General features: G+C 41.5%; 1 protein-coding gene across 1 annotated transcript; it reads right to left on the minus strand.

The window, feature by feature from the left end:
* Positions 1-4823: 4823 nt before the first annotated feature.
* Positions 4824-13479, minus strand: C1H3orf38 (chromosome 1 C3orf38 homolog). Its single transcript, XM_054182041.1, has 3 exons — positions 13258-13479; positions 10594-10808; positions 4824-6760 (listed from the first exon to the last, which is right to left on the minus strand). The coding sequence occupies exons 1-3, from the start codon at positions 13388-13390 to the stop codon at positions 6185-6187; spliced, it is 924 nt and encodes a 307-aa protein (XP_054038016.1). The 5' UTR covers positions 13391-13479; the 3' UTR covers positions 4824-6184.
* Between the last annotated feature and the right edge of the window lie 1999 nt (positions 13480-15478).

Raw genomic sequence — 15478 nt, forward strand, 5'->3', positions numbered from 1 at the left:
CAAATCCTATGATTTTTGCTCTCTTTACTGAAGGCCTGTATTTCTCTTTTTACAGAATTTGATCACCTTGCAGAATTTACCCTTCTCAAACACTTGGGGAAAATGAACAAGCTATCAAGATAGATAAGAGATTGCAAGAAACAGCAAGCAATGCAAAAAGAAGCAAAAGCGTCTCATGACAAGGGAGCACGGAAAATTTCCTGCCATAATGAAGACAATTAGAACAGGAAAAAAATAAAAGCAGAACAATAACAAAATGCTGAAGTTCATCACCTAGAACGCCTTATTTAGCTGTTTATGTCATTAATGGTCTTGGAAGTGCCTCAACACTGAATTTCAAATATGAGTGTGCATTACAGTAAACGACTAACAAGAATGTGACATTACTTATCCACATTTAGACTCTAATAAGTATTGTGACTCTTTAAAACCAACTTGTCAAAAATATGTGACATTTATCCAAAATAACTGGGAATTAGAGAAAAATCAATATTTCAAGCAAACATTTTTCTCCAGTTCTTCGTACGTAACAGTTAAACCTGTTAAGTTCTCTTGGTTTAGTTCGAAGAGATCAAGAAATCAGTCACAAGCTAAAAAAAATATTATTGCAGCAGGTGGTGCTTGAAGACTGATAGAAGAAAACACTGCAGTTCCTAGTAATGTCATGCTGGCAAAGTAGCTGCATTTGCACATTTTATGTAATATTCGATCTTCACATTTAATAAAATATATACAGATGGTAAAGATACAGTACTCTGCAACAATACAGTCTTGCTGCTGCAATCATCTTTCACATTTTCTAACAATAGGATTTCTTCTGCCACCAGTCACTGCACGGTATCACTATAGGATGAACTTACTCTACGCATTCCATCTTTAGATCTATTGCTCGCTTTAAACAATTATATAATTCATAATAGAATCTTAGAATGGTTTAGGTTGGAAGGGACCTTAGAAGATCATCTAGTTCCACCTCCCCTGCCATGGGCAGGGACACCTCCCACTAGACCAGGCTGCTCAAAGCCCCATCCAGCCTGGCCTTGAACACTTCCAGAGATGGAGCATCCACAGCTTCTCTGGGCAACCCATTCCAGTGCCTCACCACCTTCACAGTAAAGAATTTCTTCCTAATATCTAATCTAAATCTCCCCTCTTTTAGTTTAAAACCATTACTCCTCGTCCTATTGCTACATTCCCTGACAAAGAGTCCCTCCCCATCTCTCCTGTAGGCCCCTTTAGGTACTGGAAGGCTGCTGTAAGGTCTCTCCCTGGAGCCTTCTCTTCTCCAGGCTGAACAACCCCAACTCTCTCAGCCTGTCCTCATAGGAGAGGTGCTCCAGCCCTCTGATCACCTTCACGGCCCTCCTCTGGACTTGCTCCAACAGGTCCATGCCCTTCTTATGTTGGGGACCCCGGAGCTGGACACGGTACTCCAGGTGGGGTCTCATGAGAGCAGAGTAGAGGGTCAGAATCCTCTCCCTCGGCCTGCTGGCCACGCTTCTTTTGATGCGGCTGGCTTTGTAGGGGATACAGTTGGCTTTCTGGAAATAAATCAGTTTTCAGCTACAGGCCACAAAAAGCATTTGACTTATGCAAATTACTTCAACTGCCAAAAAAAGTTAGTAAAGATTTTACAAATAAAGGCAAATTGATACTATTTGAAAAGCGTATAAAATCCACACCTACGAGGTATACTGCATCAAGACAGTTTCCTACAGCCTGTTCTGAAAAAAACACAGCACAAGCATCTGTTCAAACAGCAGAGCAGAAGATGGGTTAGCACAGCTGAGGCTCCTGCAGACATCTGCCTGCCCCCACCTCCTACCGCAGGCTTTACTTCTGATCTGCAATGCCAATATGACCCTCAGCTTGAAGAGGTGTCCTTAGCGGCATTTAGTGTCAAATGTAGCTTCCCATTTCAAAATAACAACTACTAATTAGAAGATCTACATGCTTCTGAAGGCACCCAGACCCCCCTACAGTCTGCACTTTCATAGAGTGCTTATGGAAATGACTTTGTCATTCCTATTCTGCCTAATGTCTATTAAGATACATGAAGAGGACTGTAGGTACTCTGCAGCCAGTGAGAGAAACACTATTGCTTGTAAACATTTCAGGTGAGAAAACTGTCACAATTGCAAACAAATTGTTTTCCTCAATCCAAGGGTTTAACAGCTGAACTGCAGCCACCACTGGAGTATATTACAATTAATTTGTGAACTAATAAACTAGAGCTAATCTGAGATGTGAAGTAGTACCCCAAATAAGCTTTGGGGTTTTTAAGTTCAGGGAACTGGATATAGGAAACAGAGTCAAACTGACAGTTTGCTTAATGGTACATGCATTATGAAACACTAAGAAAAAGAGACTGCAAAGGCAAAGTTCATCTACCTTTGCAATTTATGATGAAGTCAAGTCATCAACCTTAAGATCTCCTCCTCACATTATTAAGTAAGCAAGACATATATAAAGAATATTAGACACCTTTTACAAATTCCTACGTATTCTTAAAAAGCATCCAAAGGAAAACACATTTCTTTCGTTACTAGTACAAGCTTGATAAAATAACATGCAATTGAGCACTGCTGGATACTTAGGCCACAAACACAAGTCAGAACTCGTTTAATGCTCTGTGAAAGGTCTCCTTGTGATTACTTTTCTTCTTCTGCATAAGGCAGGTAAGCACAGTCAAAGCAATACAGCATAACCCGCAGTAAGGTAGCTGGCCTGCATGATCACAGAGGTTCTGCTCATATTGCTTTAAGATACTCAAGCCTCCTACTTCAGAGACAAAAGCATTAAAAATGTCTGGTGTGGCTGATGAGAACAGAGGGTCACGATTTCCACTGTTTAACATTTATACAATTCAGCAGGTTCCAGCCGCTTTGTTGCAAGTCAGCATTTTGCTTACTACAAAATTACTTTACAGAGACAGATCTAGAAAGTATAAATTTAGCATTTCAGCTTAAGTAGTAGCGATACACATGAGAAATTGTTAGTCAAAGCTCAGGACAAGTATTTTCAGTAAACAGTGCTATAAAAGAAAATTGATGAAAAAAGTTTTAAAGATGTTTCATTTAATTTTTCCTAATCTCCTAAATAAAACTAAAATGGCCATTGTTTCCAAAGGTAAACCAACTAGAAGTTACTTCATCTCTGAACACCAGCATCTAGAGGAAGTGATGAAATCACTACCATAAATATTTCAAGTAAGGTGTTTTGGCTGTACTCCATTTAAACAAGTCCTAACTTTTTCCTTAAAGTCAAACTTAAAGTACCTTCTCAAATTTACCCTGTAGTTAGTGGTTTTTTTACTCGTAAATAAAAAAATAAAAAAAAATCTGAACGTGACAATGATTTGAAAATTGAATTATGAACTCCCAGTAAGGATACATATTATAAACAATAATCAGAACACCAGAAAAGTACCTGTGACATCTTGTGGTGTAGTACTACAAATATGACCTCACAACTCTTGCGTGGCACAAAACAAGCACACTTCTACATACATGAAATGTCAAAGAGCAGAGGCATCATCGCCTCTTGTCTCCCTCACAACTGACTGCAAACAGGCAGCAGCTTTCAAAACCCAGTTCTGCCTCCTTGCAAGATGAGGAGCCGGAAGAACAATTATAAAGCTGGAATCCTTTTTTCTAAGCGGAGATAAAATGCATTTAGAAGGGATAAGTATGCTTTTGAAAGAGGGAATGCCTGCCTGGGAGAAAAAGGTGTATCACAGGGTAAAAAGTCATACCAGTTAATAACTGCAAAACCACAATAGCATTACTCAGCATTAGCTGGCTGTCAGTGCCTACCAAATATTTGGGTGGTGAGATTGTAAAGAGCAGATACTACACCGTTTCCTGCATTTTGCAGCAACAGCCTGGGATGACTGCTGCTCATCAGCAGCCATCAACTGCTCATCAACTGCTGATACCAGCTGCTCTTTGGTAACTACAATTTGAAATAACCCATAAGCACACATCAAAATTAGCTGCTGCAAAAAAATCACTTATCATTCAGCAGCTAATGAGCTTAGACTAACGTATGCAGATTCTTTACAGGCTCATCAACAATGCAAGAACAGCAACTGCACCAACAGGTCATCAGTAAATCACACAGCACGTACTCCACTCTGCAACCCAACAGGGATTAACACGGAGGCCACAAGGCTGTTATAATTTAACATTTTCTTACATGCTTTGTGTAGGAGAACTAAGGAGTTAGAACAAGCTCACTAGCTACCAGCCTTAATAAAAAAGCTGATTTACCACAATGCTCCTTGCATTTACTATTTTGAAGTTATCAAGCATAAACATTTGAATGTAAGAATTGACCACTTGCTTGATCCCACAGAAATTCAGGTTGTCGCCAAACAAAGCAAAGTCTCACCTCTGTTCCTCAAGCTGACGCTAGCACTTGTGTGGCCAGCCTTCTTACAGAGCTGATCAGCCTGAAGGGTTTCTGGCAAGGAGTTAGTTTACACTGGGATCAGTCCCCCCTCCCTCTTATTCAGACTTAGCACAAGCCAACACAAGATGGAAGCAAGAACAGGTACCCGAGTGGAGGAAGGTGACCGCCTCCACCACATCAGCTTGAAGCAGCAATGAGAACTATACCATTAGTCATGTTTATATTTAACACACTAAAGTAATAGCTGCCAGTTTAAAGTATAGTTCGGCCAACTACAAAACATTTAGTTCAATTACAGGCTGTCATACCGAATGTTGAAAAGGTACCCATTAAGCCTTTAGGTAGGCTTTTGTCCTCACCTGAAGAGGAATGCAATTCTCAACACACATGAGGAAACTGCTTCTTCCAAATTTTAAATTCAGGTTGATTTTTATTTAGTATACATCAGTACCTGAAGAAGCCACAACTGTTTACTGGGAAAGATCATTCCAACACAGTGTTTGACTTTTTCCTTAAAAGAAATTATTTTAGAAATTTTGAAGTGAACTTGAGATTCAGACTGTTCATAAAAATCGGTTCTGTGCATACCTGAATCTTCTTGTTTGCCCTCACCCACCCATAATTTCACGATTTTATTGTCTTCAACAAACATATCAAAACCAGAAGAACTGCTCCCATGCCATGGGGAACGCTTCCATTTTCACAACTTGTATTGTTGAAGCTATAAAATTAAAACAAAACTTGCAAACAATCCAAGCAAGCTGCAGAAAAAGAAGTTTCCATCTCGTTTCACCTCTAATCACTTATAACTGCCCAGTGTTAACAAACTGACTTCTAGTCAACATAATAAAGCAGCTCAGAGTAAACAAAATTCTTATTTTGAGAAAACATACAAAAATCACAACTTTTATATTAAAAACTCTGTTGTAAGTATATACAAAATAATTATCAAAGCATTTGGTTCATACAGCGCTGCTGTAAGTCATGAAATCAACCACTCTATCAAAGGGTCAGTGCTAGAAATGGATGCCCGGGCAACCATCTCAAATTTGTCTGCCTGGGGACACAGAACAACAGAGAGTTTGTCTGTATTCATTACAAAATTGGAACCATAAGGTAAAGGTAAAAGGAAAGGAAGCTATTAACCCAAAGAGAGAGAGACTTACACGATGCTAAGTTCCCTGCATTGTCCCGTTAAACTACTACTATTGTTCAGTGACAGAATGTAATTTAGAGTATAAATGGCAGCAGTCTCCATTCACATTATTTTGTCTCTTCTCTCCAAAAACTCTTGAAGTGGCAGATAGTTTTCTTGTGACTTAGATGTCCATTTAGATACTCACCAATCCCAATTTCAAAAAGCCAGAACCGGTGACTTCCTGTTACAACTCAGAGAAGAGTCTAAACTGGTGACCTGAAGAGAAGTAACCTGCAGTTTGTGAACCTCAAGTCATCTAGCTCATTATATACTGCTGCCAACCTATATTTAAATGTAACCGTGTTTTGTAACCAAGAATAACCAAACTAACTCCGTTCCTAACTACAGTACAAAATCTGAAGTAATACTGTCAAATATTTGTTAGCTCTTGGAAAGGTGCTCAGAAGCATCACCTTGATTAATACTTTAGACTCTCTATTTCAGTTTGTCATCCAGCAAACCCGACTCAAAAGAGAGACATCACATGGCTGCAACCATTTCAATATTCAGCTATGCACTACAAGTGGTGTATGTTCCCCCCCTCACCCAGTCGCTCAGTTGTGAAAGAACTGCTCAGAATTTCTGAGGGTCAAACACAGTCAGTTCTTTCCCATCATACAACTCTTGCAGTTGGTTTGACTCATATTTTAGGAAGGGTTTTTCAATTTGCATCCCAGGCTCCAGAGCATTCTGTCCAACTATTTTAAGATTCACAGCTTTTATTTTCCACGTGTTTTCCCGAACAGGACAGCTGATGAGTCCAAAAATTTGTTCAAAGATGCCCAGACAAGCGCTGTCTCTATGTACCGTGCCAGCCACTGCTACCAGTACTAACCCATGTCGAGACATGGCACATTTCAGTCCACTGGCATGCAAATTAGGGTTGAATAGAAGATATTCTTCTTTAACCAAGGAGAGCAGACGAAGGCTCACCATTTCTGCACCAACGTATTCTTCCACGTTTTTTTCTAATGTGTTGTAAGAGAACTTCATTTTAGCATTCTCCCAAAAATGCTGTGGTCCCCACCTTTCTTCAGATTTTACTCCCAAGGGATGTTGCGAATTCAGGAGTTCAAAGAACCACTGGCAGAATTCTTCTCCTAGATCATGAATGGCATCTTGTGGTGACTTCTGACTCTCTCCATGACTCTGCAATCAAGCACATTCTTTTCTTAGAACTATTTAGCCTTAACATGCGAGATCACCACTTAGAAGAACATAAAATCATGTAAATACTTATTTTAAGCATTCTAAGTCTTCTTCAAGTGTTCTGAGACAGAGTGCCTGAAGAAAAACAACAGAGTAAAATCTTGTTTATTTTTAAAATCATTATTATCTTACCTAGAGAATCAGAGTAGGTTCTTTGAATTACAGTTAGAATAGTCCTTCAGTTTTGTCTTGGTCTACAATTTATAAACAAAGAGGAAAATCCTGGTTCTACTGAAAAAGGGCAGGGAAGGATTTTTGAACAACTTCCATGAGATCACAATTCTCACACTGAGAGACAAAATTTTGCTAAGTAAAAAGTACCTGGGTTAGTAACTTTTCACTGGCCTTTACATTTCCAAAAGAAGATTACAGAAAAGCAAGAAGGATACAGACCCAACCTGAAAAGCTAATCTCATATTAAGGCGTATCAATTTACTAAAAAGCGCTTATAAATAAGCAATTATATTCACATGTTTTCCTGTTTCGTGTTGCCTTCTGTCTCTTCTTTTTGGTACCTTTTAATTTGGTGAATTGTGTCAGTCTCTGCATCTTCGTATGATAAGAACAATTAGGACTTATTGGGAAGCCACCTTCTGAATATCCACGTCCTAATACATGGCACTGACAGAATACTTCTGATTTATGAGGGTATGTCAGTGGAATACGCTAATAAAATGCACAACTAATCCAGGAAGAACTGAAACTCAAAGAATTAATGTGTTCCAGAACTTTTTCTCCACTAGATCATGTGCCTGAACTTAGCCCTGTTTGGCAGGAAGACTGCCAAAAATCATCCAAAAGATGCTTGGTGACTTTCATGAGGGATGTTTGTAGTCTTCACCATATTTCTAATAGGAAAAGAGCACAAATCAAAGAAAACCATAACTTATGTTACCTTTGCTCCTCCAAAACTAGAAAAAAGTCATGAGGAATTTCAGTTACTTTTCTAGTTGTACAACTTACCACTTAAAACAGACTAAGACAATATGACATTGGGATAGGAGGGCTGCAGGGATTTTCACATAGCAGCATAGGCTTGCTCTAGGAATAAAGGCAACTCCATTCGGCCTGTCATGAAATCCTGCCTTCAGACTGCCATAAATCCTTTGTTCAACACTGAATCTGGTGAGAAAGTATTTTTAAGTAGTGAGACAAAGTAAACATTATTAGCAGACGGCTAGCCTTCAAAGAATAATTTGAGCAACCTGGTCTAGTGGGAGGTGTCCTTGCCTATGGCAGAGGGGTTGGAACATGATGATCTTTAAGGTCCCTTCCGACCTAAACCATTCTACGATTCTAATTTGAAAAGGCTCAGTCAAAGATTCTTGTCTTGTCTAGAAGCCTTGGAGAAAAATGGGTCAGTGAAAGAAAGCATGAAACTACTCAAAACACATCTTCCACAACTTCCTCATAGGTTATGGACAAGTCACTTGTACCCTTTTCTTCCTTGTTTTACAGAAAATTACACACACACACTCCTAAAATACATCTAAGATAAAAAATACTTCAAAAATATTAACGTTTAATGATGGGTTGCTGAGACTGACAACAGAGTGGTGGGTATAAAGTTTTGAAGACAAATTCACAGTAAGTAGTAAAAGCAAGCACCAGTGAGGAATCAAGGGTCACGTTATTAAAACCGTATCAGAAGAGGGTGACAAACCACTCCATGTGTTGTATCACTAACTATGTACTGCAACAAAGTAAGCAATAAAAGCAATAAGAATTTTTTTTTTTTTAGAGACTATTATGGGTCAAGCTAAGAAAAAAAAAAAAAATCTATTCCTTGCAGTTGAATTCTTGGTATGTCTACAACTACGTGTAAAAGAATAGTAGAATTTAAGCACAAACATTGAGGAAACAAGTTGCTTAGCAATTAGATATTTAAGACAGTTTTTTCAGTTGATTATAAAAGAAAAACATTTGGTCTAGAGGACGCTTCTTTCTAAAGGAAAGAACTCACTTGTAAAGTTGTAAAAGGCAACAACTGGATGCTCAACTAACAGTCCTGTGAGCCTATTTAGTTTGAACATACATAGCTTGTTTACCTTCTACTTTCTCTTACAATAGTAAGTTTTTTTACTTATGAAAAATCATCCAAACTTCCCAATGTAAAGATACATGACCTCCAACTGTAAGGTGACGCGTTCTTTGAACAAGAACTAAATGTACAGTAGGGCTTCTCAGTATTTGCAATTTGACAGCAAGACTTCTAGAAGTAAATCAAACGTCAAATTTGCAAACATAGAAGTCTCGTAAGTATTAAATTAAGTATGTTTTAAGTAATTATTAAGTAATTAAGTATGAAAAGTTTGGAGATTCCTATATAGAAATGCTGTGTTTGTTTCACAATAAACTGTAATTAATTTCTAATTCTGTTATGTAGGTGCATGTTACCTATTTCTTCAAAAAGGTGAGGGTCACAAGAATTAAGAGAAAACAAAGGCAAAGAAAGATGTATGTGATGAATAAACCAGTTGAATTTCTCATTCTTTGTGAATGTGTTTTAAGTACTTCGGAGAATTTAATTTATTTACCTTCAGTCATAAAACTTCGCTATGGGGTAACACTTGGGAAGTGATCTTGCAAAAGCAACTTTTTTTTTTTTTCCAAAGTATGCACGCACAAAACTTTTCAAAACAATTCTCAGATAAATCATAATTCTCACCAGTTAATCCCTGACCGAAAGCTCAACGCAATAGGTTATCAACAGCTACAGAGCTCTAACAGTCCAGCTGGTGGGGCTGTTGCCCATTAGGTCTCAGAAGTACAAGACTTGAAGGAGCAAGGTGGCTACTTAGAACTACACGGTAAAGATCCAAGCCAAATAAAACGCTGAAAGTTCATTACACCATGAGGATTTGCTAAATATCAAAACTTTAAACTTCAAAATAACATGTAATTGACAAAACACATTTAGTTACACTGTGTTAAGTGTTACTAATAATATCAAGGGGAAATAGGACATGGACCTGGCACTGCTACAAACTTCACAATTCAACAATACAAAAATTTGCTAAAATCCATTATGCGCTCTAACTGCAAGAGGTAAGAAGGAAAACAGTTTACAGACAGTGCTAATTTGACTGCACTGCCTCTATGGGTAGATCAAGGCCACTTACAAAAAGGCAGTTTTCTCTCCATTTCCCCCCTCGACCGGAAGATTTTTAGACCACAGTCTGACAGACATTTTTGCCCTATGATCTACTATCAACAGCATCTCTTTGCTCTGCTCTGGGATGTGCCCTACCAATGGTATCATTAGTGCTTGGTGTGGCTGGAGAATGACGGAAATCCCAGATCTATACCAAAAGTTTAAGAAGATCTACCGCATTAAAAAATCTGACGGGACTATGCAGGGTTTCTGTACCATTAACACTGGTTTTAGTTGTCCTTGAATCCACAGAATTATTTGTGAATACCCTTTATCTTACAGTACAACTTAAAAATCAAAAGCATGGCAAAGACCCCACACAGAGCTCAAATGTACTAATATACTTTACAAGACAGAGCAGAAGACTGTGCTCTGCAAGTGGTATGTTGTCACAGACACATTTAAATGATGTAATTTAAAAAAAACAAAAACAAAACCACAACCAACACAAAAGCAAAACACCCAACCAAAACCAAACAAACCAAGAGTTAAAGAGATTTGGTACCTTCCTAAATACAGGTGAAAAGCTACATTTTGGATGTACATTCAAATATTTACACTGGTTGTCCTGCAAAAGCAATGCTAAGCATCCTCAGGTCTTTCAGAAAGCAGCACTCACCTCCGTGTGTTGTTTTCTTTCCCCTAAGGCATGTGTTGTGAGCTGCCCGCTCCAGTACTGTTTTACACGATCAATAAGTAGTTGTTTCTCAGAGGAAGGAGGCACTGGAATTCCTTGTGCTGCCAAATACTTAAAAATTATTTCTCGATAGACTTTTCTGCGTTTCAGAAGTTCTTCTACACTTTGGCTGTAAACCAAAATGGCATGAATGGCTTCTGCAAGTAAAGAAATTTCAGTTATCAGTTGCTTCTCTCATAATTAAAATCCAAACTTATGCCATTCTTAGACTCCAAACACAGTACAAGACAAGCCTAAATGAAATGCAGAGACTTAAAAGTTTGTTTGCAAACTGAAATCTGAACTAATCATATTAGACACAGAAGATACCCAAAGACTTGGGTACATGTTTAAAAAATGGTGCTGTTTTTACTGAAAATCTTGCTACCTTGAAATCCCTACTTCCAGTATAGATGACTGCTTGGAACTTATTATGTATTATTTGAGCTTGATGAAAAGGATGCAACTTTTTCTTCCAAATGAAATTACTAACATTCTTTGAGCATTTTCAAGCTGTTTAGAAACTTCAAGTGCTTCAACAAGTGTAAAGATTCTTGTACAGAATGCATTTCACCTATACTTCCCGAAACGCAGCTAGCCTTAACTTCAAAATAAGTTAATTTAACATAAAATCATTTAGGACTTCCTGCTTCGTGTCACCATACAGCACCTTCACTTAGCATAGGCTGAGCTTGGCTTCATTCTCCATTTGAAAAGCTCTGGGATACTTCAAAATAAGCCACCTGTCTTAGTGGAAGCAAGATTACACAAAGAAAGAAGAACTAGACAAATCTTTTATGGTTCTTCCGAATATGGAATGTGAATCTTAATTTTTGTGTCAAACGGATAGTTCACATGATCTCTGAATGTGTCAGAGAACACACTGTTATTTTGAAGCATATGCAAGTTTTCAAATGTTTCCTGTGAACAGAAAATTGACAGAAATGCAGACAGAGAGATAACTAAGGTAATCTCTAATTCTTTATATGCTGAACAAGAATTCTAGTACCAGAAGAAGTTTGTGGGTTTTCAGACAACACACAGTAGTTTGTGAAAGTAAATTTCCATCTAGGTTCCTGAAGACTGATGGAAATGGAGTTAGATCTCTTTTATTTTCATGCTAATAGAATTACTATTCCCAGGTTTATAAGAAAACGCCATGCACCGTAGCACAATGATAGTGCACTGAAACGTAACGTTCAAAAAACTCAGCTACAAGGCTCTGTGGCAAAATTAGGAAACATGACAAAGTGAAATTCACTTTTAAAGTAGTTGTGGTGGCCAGTTCTCACCTGAACTGAGGCTGGGTACTTAAAACGTTACCTATAAAAACTGTAAGATTAAACTAGAAGAGCCTAATAGCTGAAGTTAAAAAAAATAATAACATAGAAGTGTCTAGGTTGGAGGGACCTTTAGCATCTTTTAATTTAACTGACAACCATTGCAAAAGGTAAATAAAGAGAGCAAGAAGAAATACTACAGGCATAGGACCTTTTTAAGAAACGTGTTTGGCAAATCTTATAGGTCTGAGTTACATCACATGAAACATGTCCAAGGTTTTTGGATGCGTATATTTCAGGGTAATACACTAACTGTACTCAGGCAACTCACATACAAAATTAAGTTTTACAAAACAAATCTCAACATCTACAAAGTGATGGAGGATGGTCACACCTCAAAGTACTCCATTCTTCAAAGAAGGAATAGGACAAGTAACGGTTTTAAACTCGAAGAGAGGAGATTTAGATTAGATATTAGGAAGAAATTCTTTACTGTGAAGGTGGTGAGGCACTGGAACAGGTTGCCCAGAGAAGCTGTGGATGCCCCATCCCTGGAAGTGTTCAGGACCAGGCTGGATGGGGCTTTGAGCAGCTTGGTCTAGTGGGAGGTGTCCCTGCCCATGGCAGGGGGGTTGGAACGAGATAATCTTTAAGGTCCCTTCCAACCCACACCATTCTATGATTCTATGAAATAACTTCAATATTCGATTTCTGCTTTACCCTTTCAAAACCTGAAAGCAAATGTCATTAACACAAACAGCAAGAGCTACTTGACTTTTAAACGCGTTTTTAAACACTACCAGGACATAGCAGGGGCACAGCAACGCACGAAGCCCACCAAGGGGGGCAGGGGGGGGGATGGCCTAAGAGAGCAAAAGAAGTGCTCCAGATCTGAAAACCTGCTACAAGCCACGAACAGCTGCAAGTTCCTTGCCCAGAGCAACCCCCGAGCTCCCGGCAGCCCAACCCCGGCGCCGCTGGATGTATGCCAGCCCACGGGAGGAGGCAGCTCCCAACAGCTACAACCGCTCACATGGAGCCCAGCCCCGCACCGGGCAGGACGCTGACAAACCCCCCAGGCAGCTCCAGCACACCGGCCCGGCCCGCCTCCGCCTCAGGCTCGGCTCGGCCCCAGCAGGGACGCCCCCGCAGCCCCCGGCCTCCCCTCCACGTCCGGCCCAGCTGCCTCCGGCGCTGCCGCCGGGCCCGCGGCCGGCCGGGGAAGCGCCGCACAGGGTCCGGCCGGCCGGCCGGGTAAGGGAAGGCCGGGGGCCGGCTCCAGCATCCCCACCGCGGGGCCGCGAAGGCGGCTGCAGCCTCCGCGCACCTTGGCGGTTCTCCGGGTGCACCAGGCGGTTCGTGACGGTGTCCGTCAGCGCCATCAGCTCCTCGGTCTCCAGAAACTCCAGCAGCTGGCGACACCCGGCCTGCTCCCGCTCGCTCAGGCCCAAAGACGCCATCGCCCGGCCCGACGGAGCGGGAGCTGGAAGCGCCACCGCTTCCCGCAGCGCAGCCCCTAGCAACGGCAGCTTCCCGTACGGCGCTCAAAGCGGTCCCCGCTGCCGCCGCCTACTGCCGCCGGCTGGAAACAGCGTCCGGCACTGAGGTTCCGCCGGGGAGCCGGCGCCACCTGCGGAAGGGGCGGGGAGGCCGGGCCGCCGGCTTCCCCTCGGCAGCGAGAGGGACCACCTCCGCGTTGTGGGCCCCGGACCCGGCCGGCTACTGTCCAAGGAGAGCAAGGGCCAGGGAGGGGAGGACCCGATGGCTGCAGCCCGGGCCACGGGTGGAGGAAAGCCACAAGAAAGCGAACTCAAATGTACATATTACGTATATGAGGCGTTTATAATTAAGTATCACCCTGCGCTTCCATCAGATGGGGAATGTGTCATGCTAATTTTCTTCCCCCGCCCCCTAAGCCAGTGCAGTATCGATACACAGAGCCCCGACCCCGCCTGCCCTACACGGCCACCCCGGCAGCCTGGTGGCTTCCCCTCCTCACCCACAGGCCCAGCCGAGGACCAGAACAGAAGTGACCCTCCCCCAGCCTTTAACGATGGTTTCTCACGGTGGACGCAGGGGCAAGGCGTCCTGTCTCGGTATTCCTGAGCAGCTCTCCTGGATCAGGGCCTACTCGGAGAGGGAGGCCCGGCACAACCAAGGCTCCCGGCGGCACAGCAGCCATCCTGGAATCCTCGGGAAGGGCTCAGGGCGCTGCTGAGGTCGGGCAGATGCACTCGGTCTTAACAGCCTTTGGATGTCTACTGATGGGCCTCAAGCTGTAGTAAGGTCTACAGTGGTCACTTCAGCTGGACTGACACATCTGTGGATACCTGAGATGCAGCCAGCGTGGAATCTTCCATTAGCGCCTGAGGGAGCTGCCGGACAGCTCGGGAACTAACACCACGCCAATTACACGTGTCCGCACGAGTAGGAAATGAAGTTCTATAAGCTGAAGATGTTTTTCTAGTACACGCGAGTCTTGAACCTTGTGCTGCTCCTCCACTTGGCAGTGTTTTCTCAGTCAAAGGCGGGGAAAAAACAATGATGGTCAGTTCGTGGGTTAGGGAGAGAAAAGAAAAAGAAGGAAAGATGAGCAAAAAAAAAAAAAAAAGGGAAAAAGATGACAGCAGAAGCTTCAATTGAGCTAAGGACCATAAGCTACATGAAGGCTGGTGCTGAGAAAAACGCTGGTGCAACGAGTCCTGGACCTCACTGTGGCAGAAAAAGCAGGCACGCTCATCAAACCCTGACGCTTTAATACAGGCAGCATAAGGAGGCCACCTTTTGGTGCTAAAGCTGCCTGTGGTTTCAAAAACAGGAAGACCTAGATTCTGTAGGGATCCACAGACCATCGCTTGAAGACAGGAATTGCTGGTGATGCTTTTGTGCCAAGAGGTGACAAAACAACTGAACACTTCTTTATGGTAGGCTCCGTTCTGAGCTGTAGTAACAAATGCCTCCCCTCAAGATCTCATAAACCTCAGACAGAACATCTACATGAACGCAGAACACATCCTTACCCCCATGTTACACATACATTTATTTTAGATGATTGTTTCCTTTTTGAGGAAAAAAACCTGTCCATGCAGATCTTCCTGGTTCATCAGAAGGGAAACCAACACACATTCACAGCTACCGTAATAGCTATTCTCTCGGGCTATAGCAATGAAACAAAATAAAACAGAAAGAGCTGAACCAATTTTGCTCATGAATTTTAAGTCTAACTTTCAGATAAAAATTCATTCCTATAGCATCTGGAAAGATTCAACACAATAATCCTTACTGTCTGCTGTGCCAAATTTCCCCTCACGTGTACATTGATTTAATATTCTTTACGCAGTTAGAGCAGCATGTAACAGCTTCTATTGACAAGATCAGCTTCATGTGTAAGATATGTGCTCTTGCCATACAGCTATTACACTCCATTCTGTACTTGCGTGCTCTTCATGTAAAAGAAAGACCTCCCACCACAACATGCAGTGCAGAATTCTGTGTATCCGTATTAGTAGAGTTTACAAAGCAAAACTGGTTCATGAGAAATGGGACAA

This window comes from Rissa tridactyla, chromosome 1 (genome assembly GCF_028500815.1).
Source record: "Rissa tridactyla isolate bRisTri1 chromosome 1, bRisTri1.patW.cur.20221130, whole genome shotgun sequence".
Lineage (NCBI taxonomy): Eukaryota > Metazoa > Chordata > Aves > Charadriiformes > Laridae > Rissa > Rissa tridactyla.

Bases quoted from the DNA above. Each gene is read 5' to 3' on its own strand.
- C1H3orf38 (XM_054182041.1), bottom strand. From the start codon at position 13,390: ATGGCGTCTTTGGGCCTGAGCGAGCGGGAGCAGGCCGGGTGTCGCCAG. The intron at 10,809-13,257 runs GTGCGCGGAGGC...CTTTACTTGCAG, and splicing joins GCACCCGGAGAACCGCCAAG to AAGCCATTCATGCCATTTTG. The intron at 6,761-10,593 runs GTGAGTGCTGCT...GCTTGATTGCAG, and splicing joins AAAGAAAACAACACACGGAG to AGTCATGGAGAGAGTCAGAA.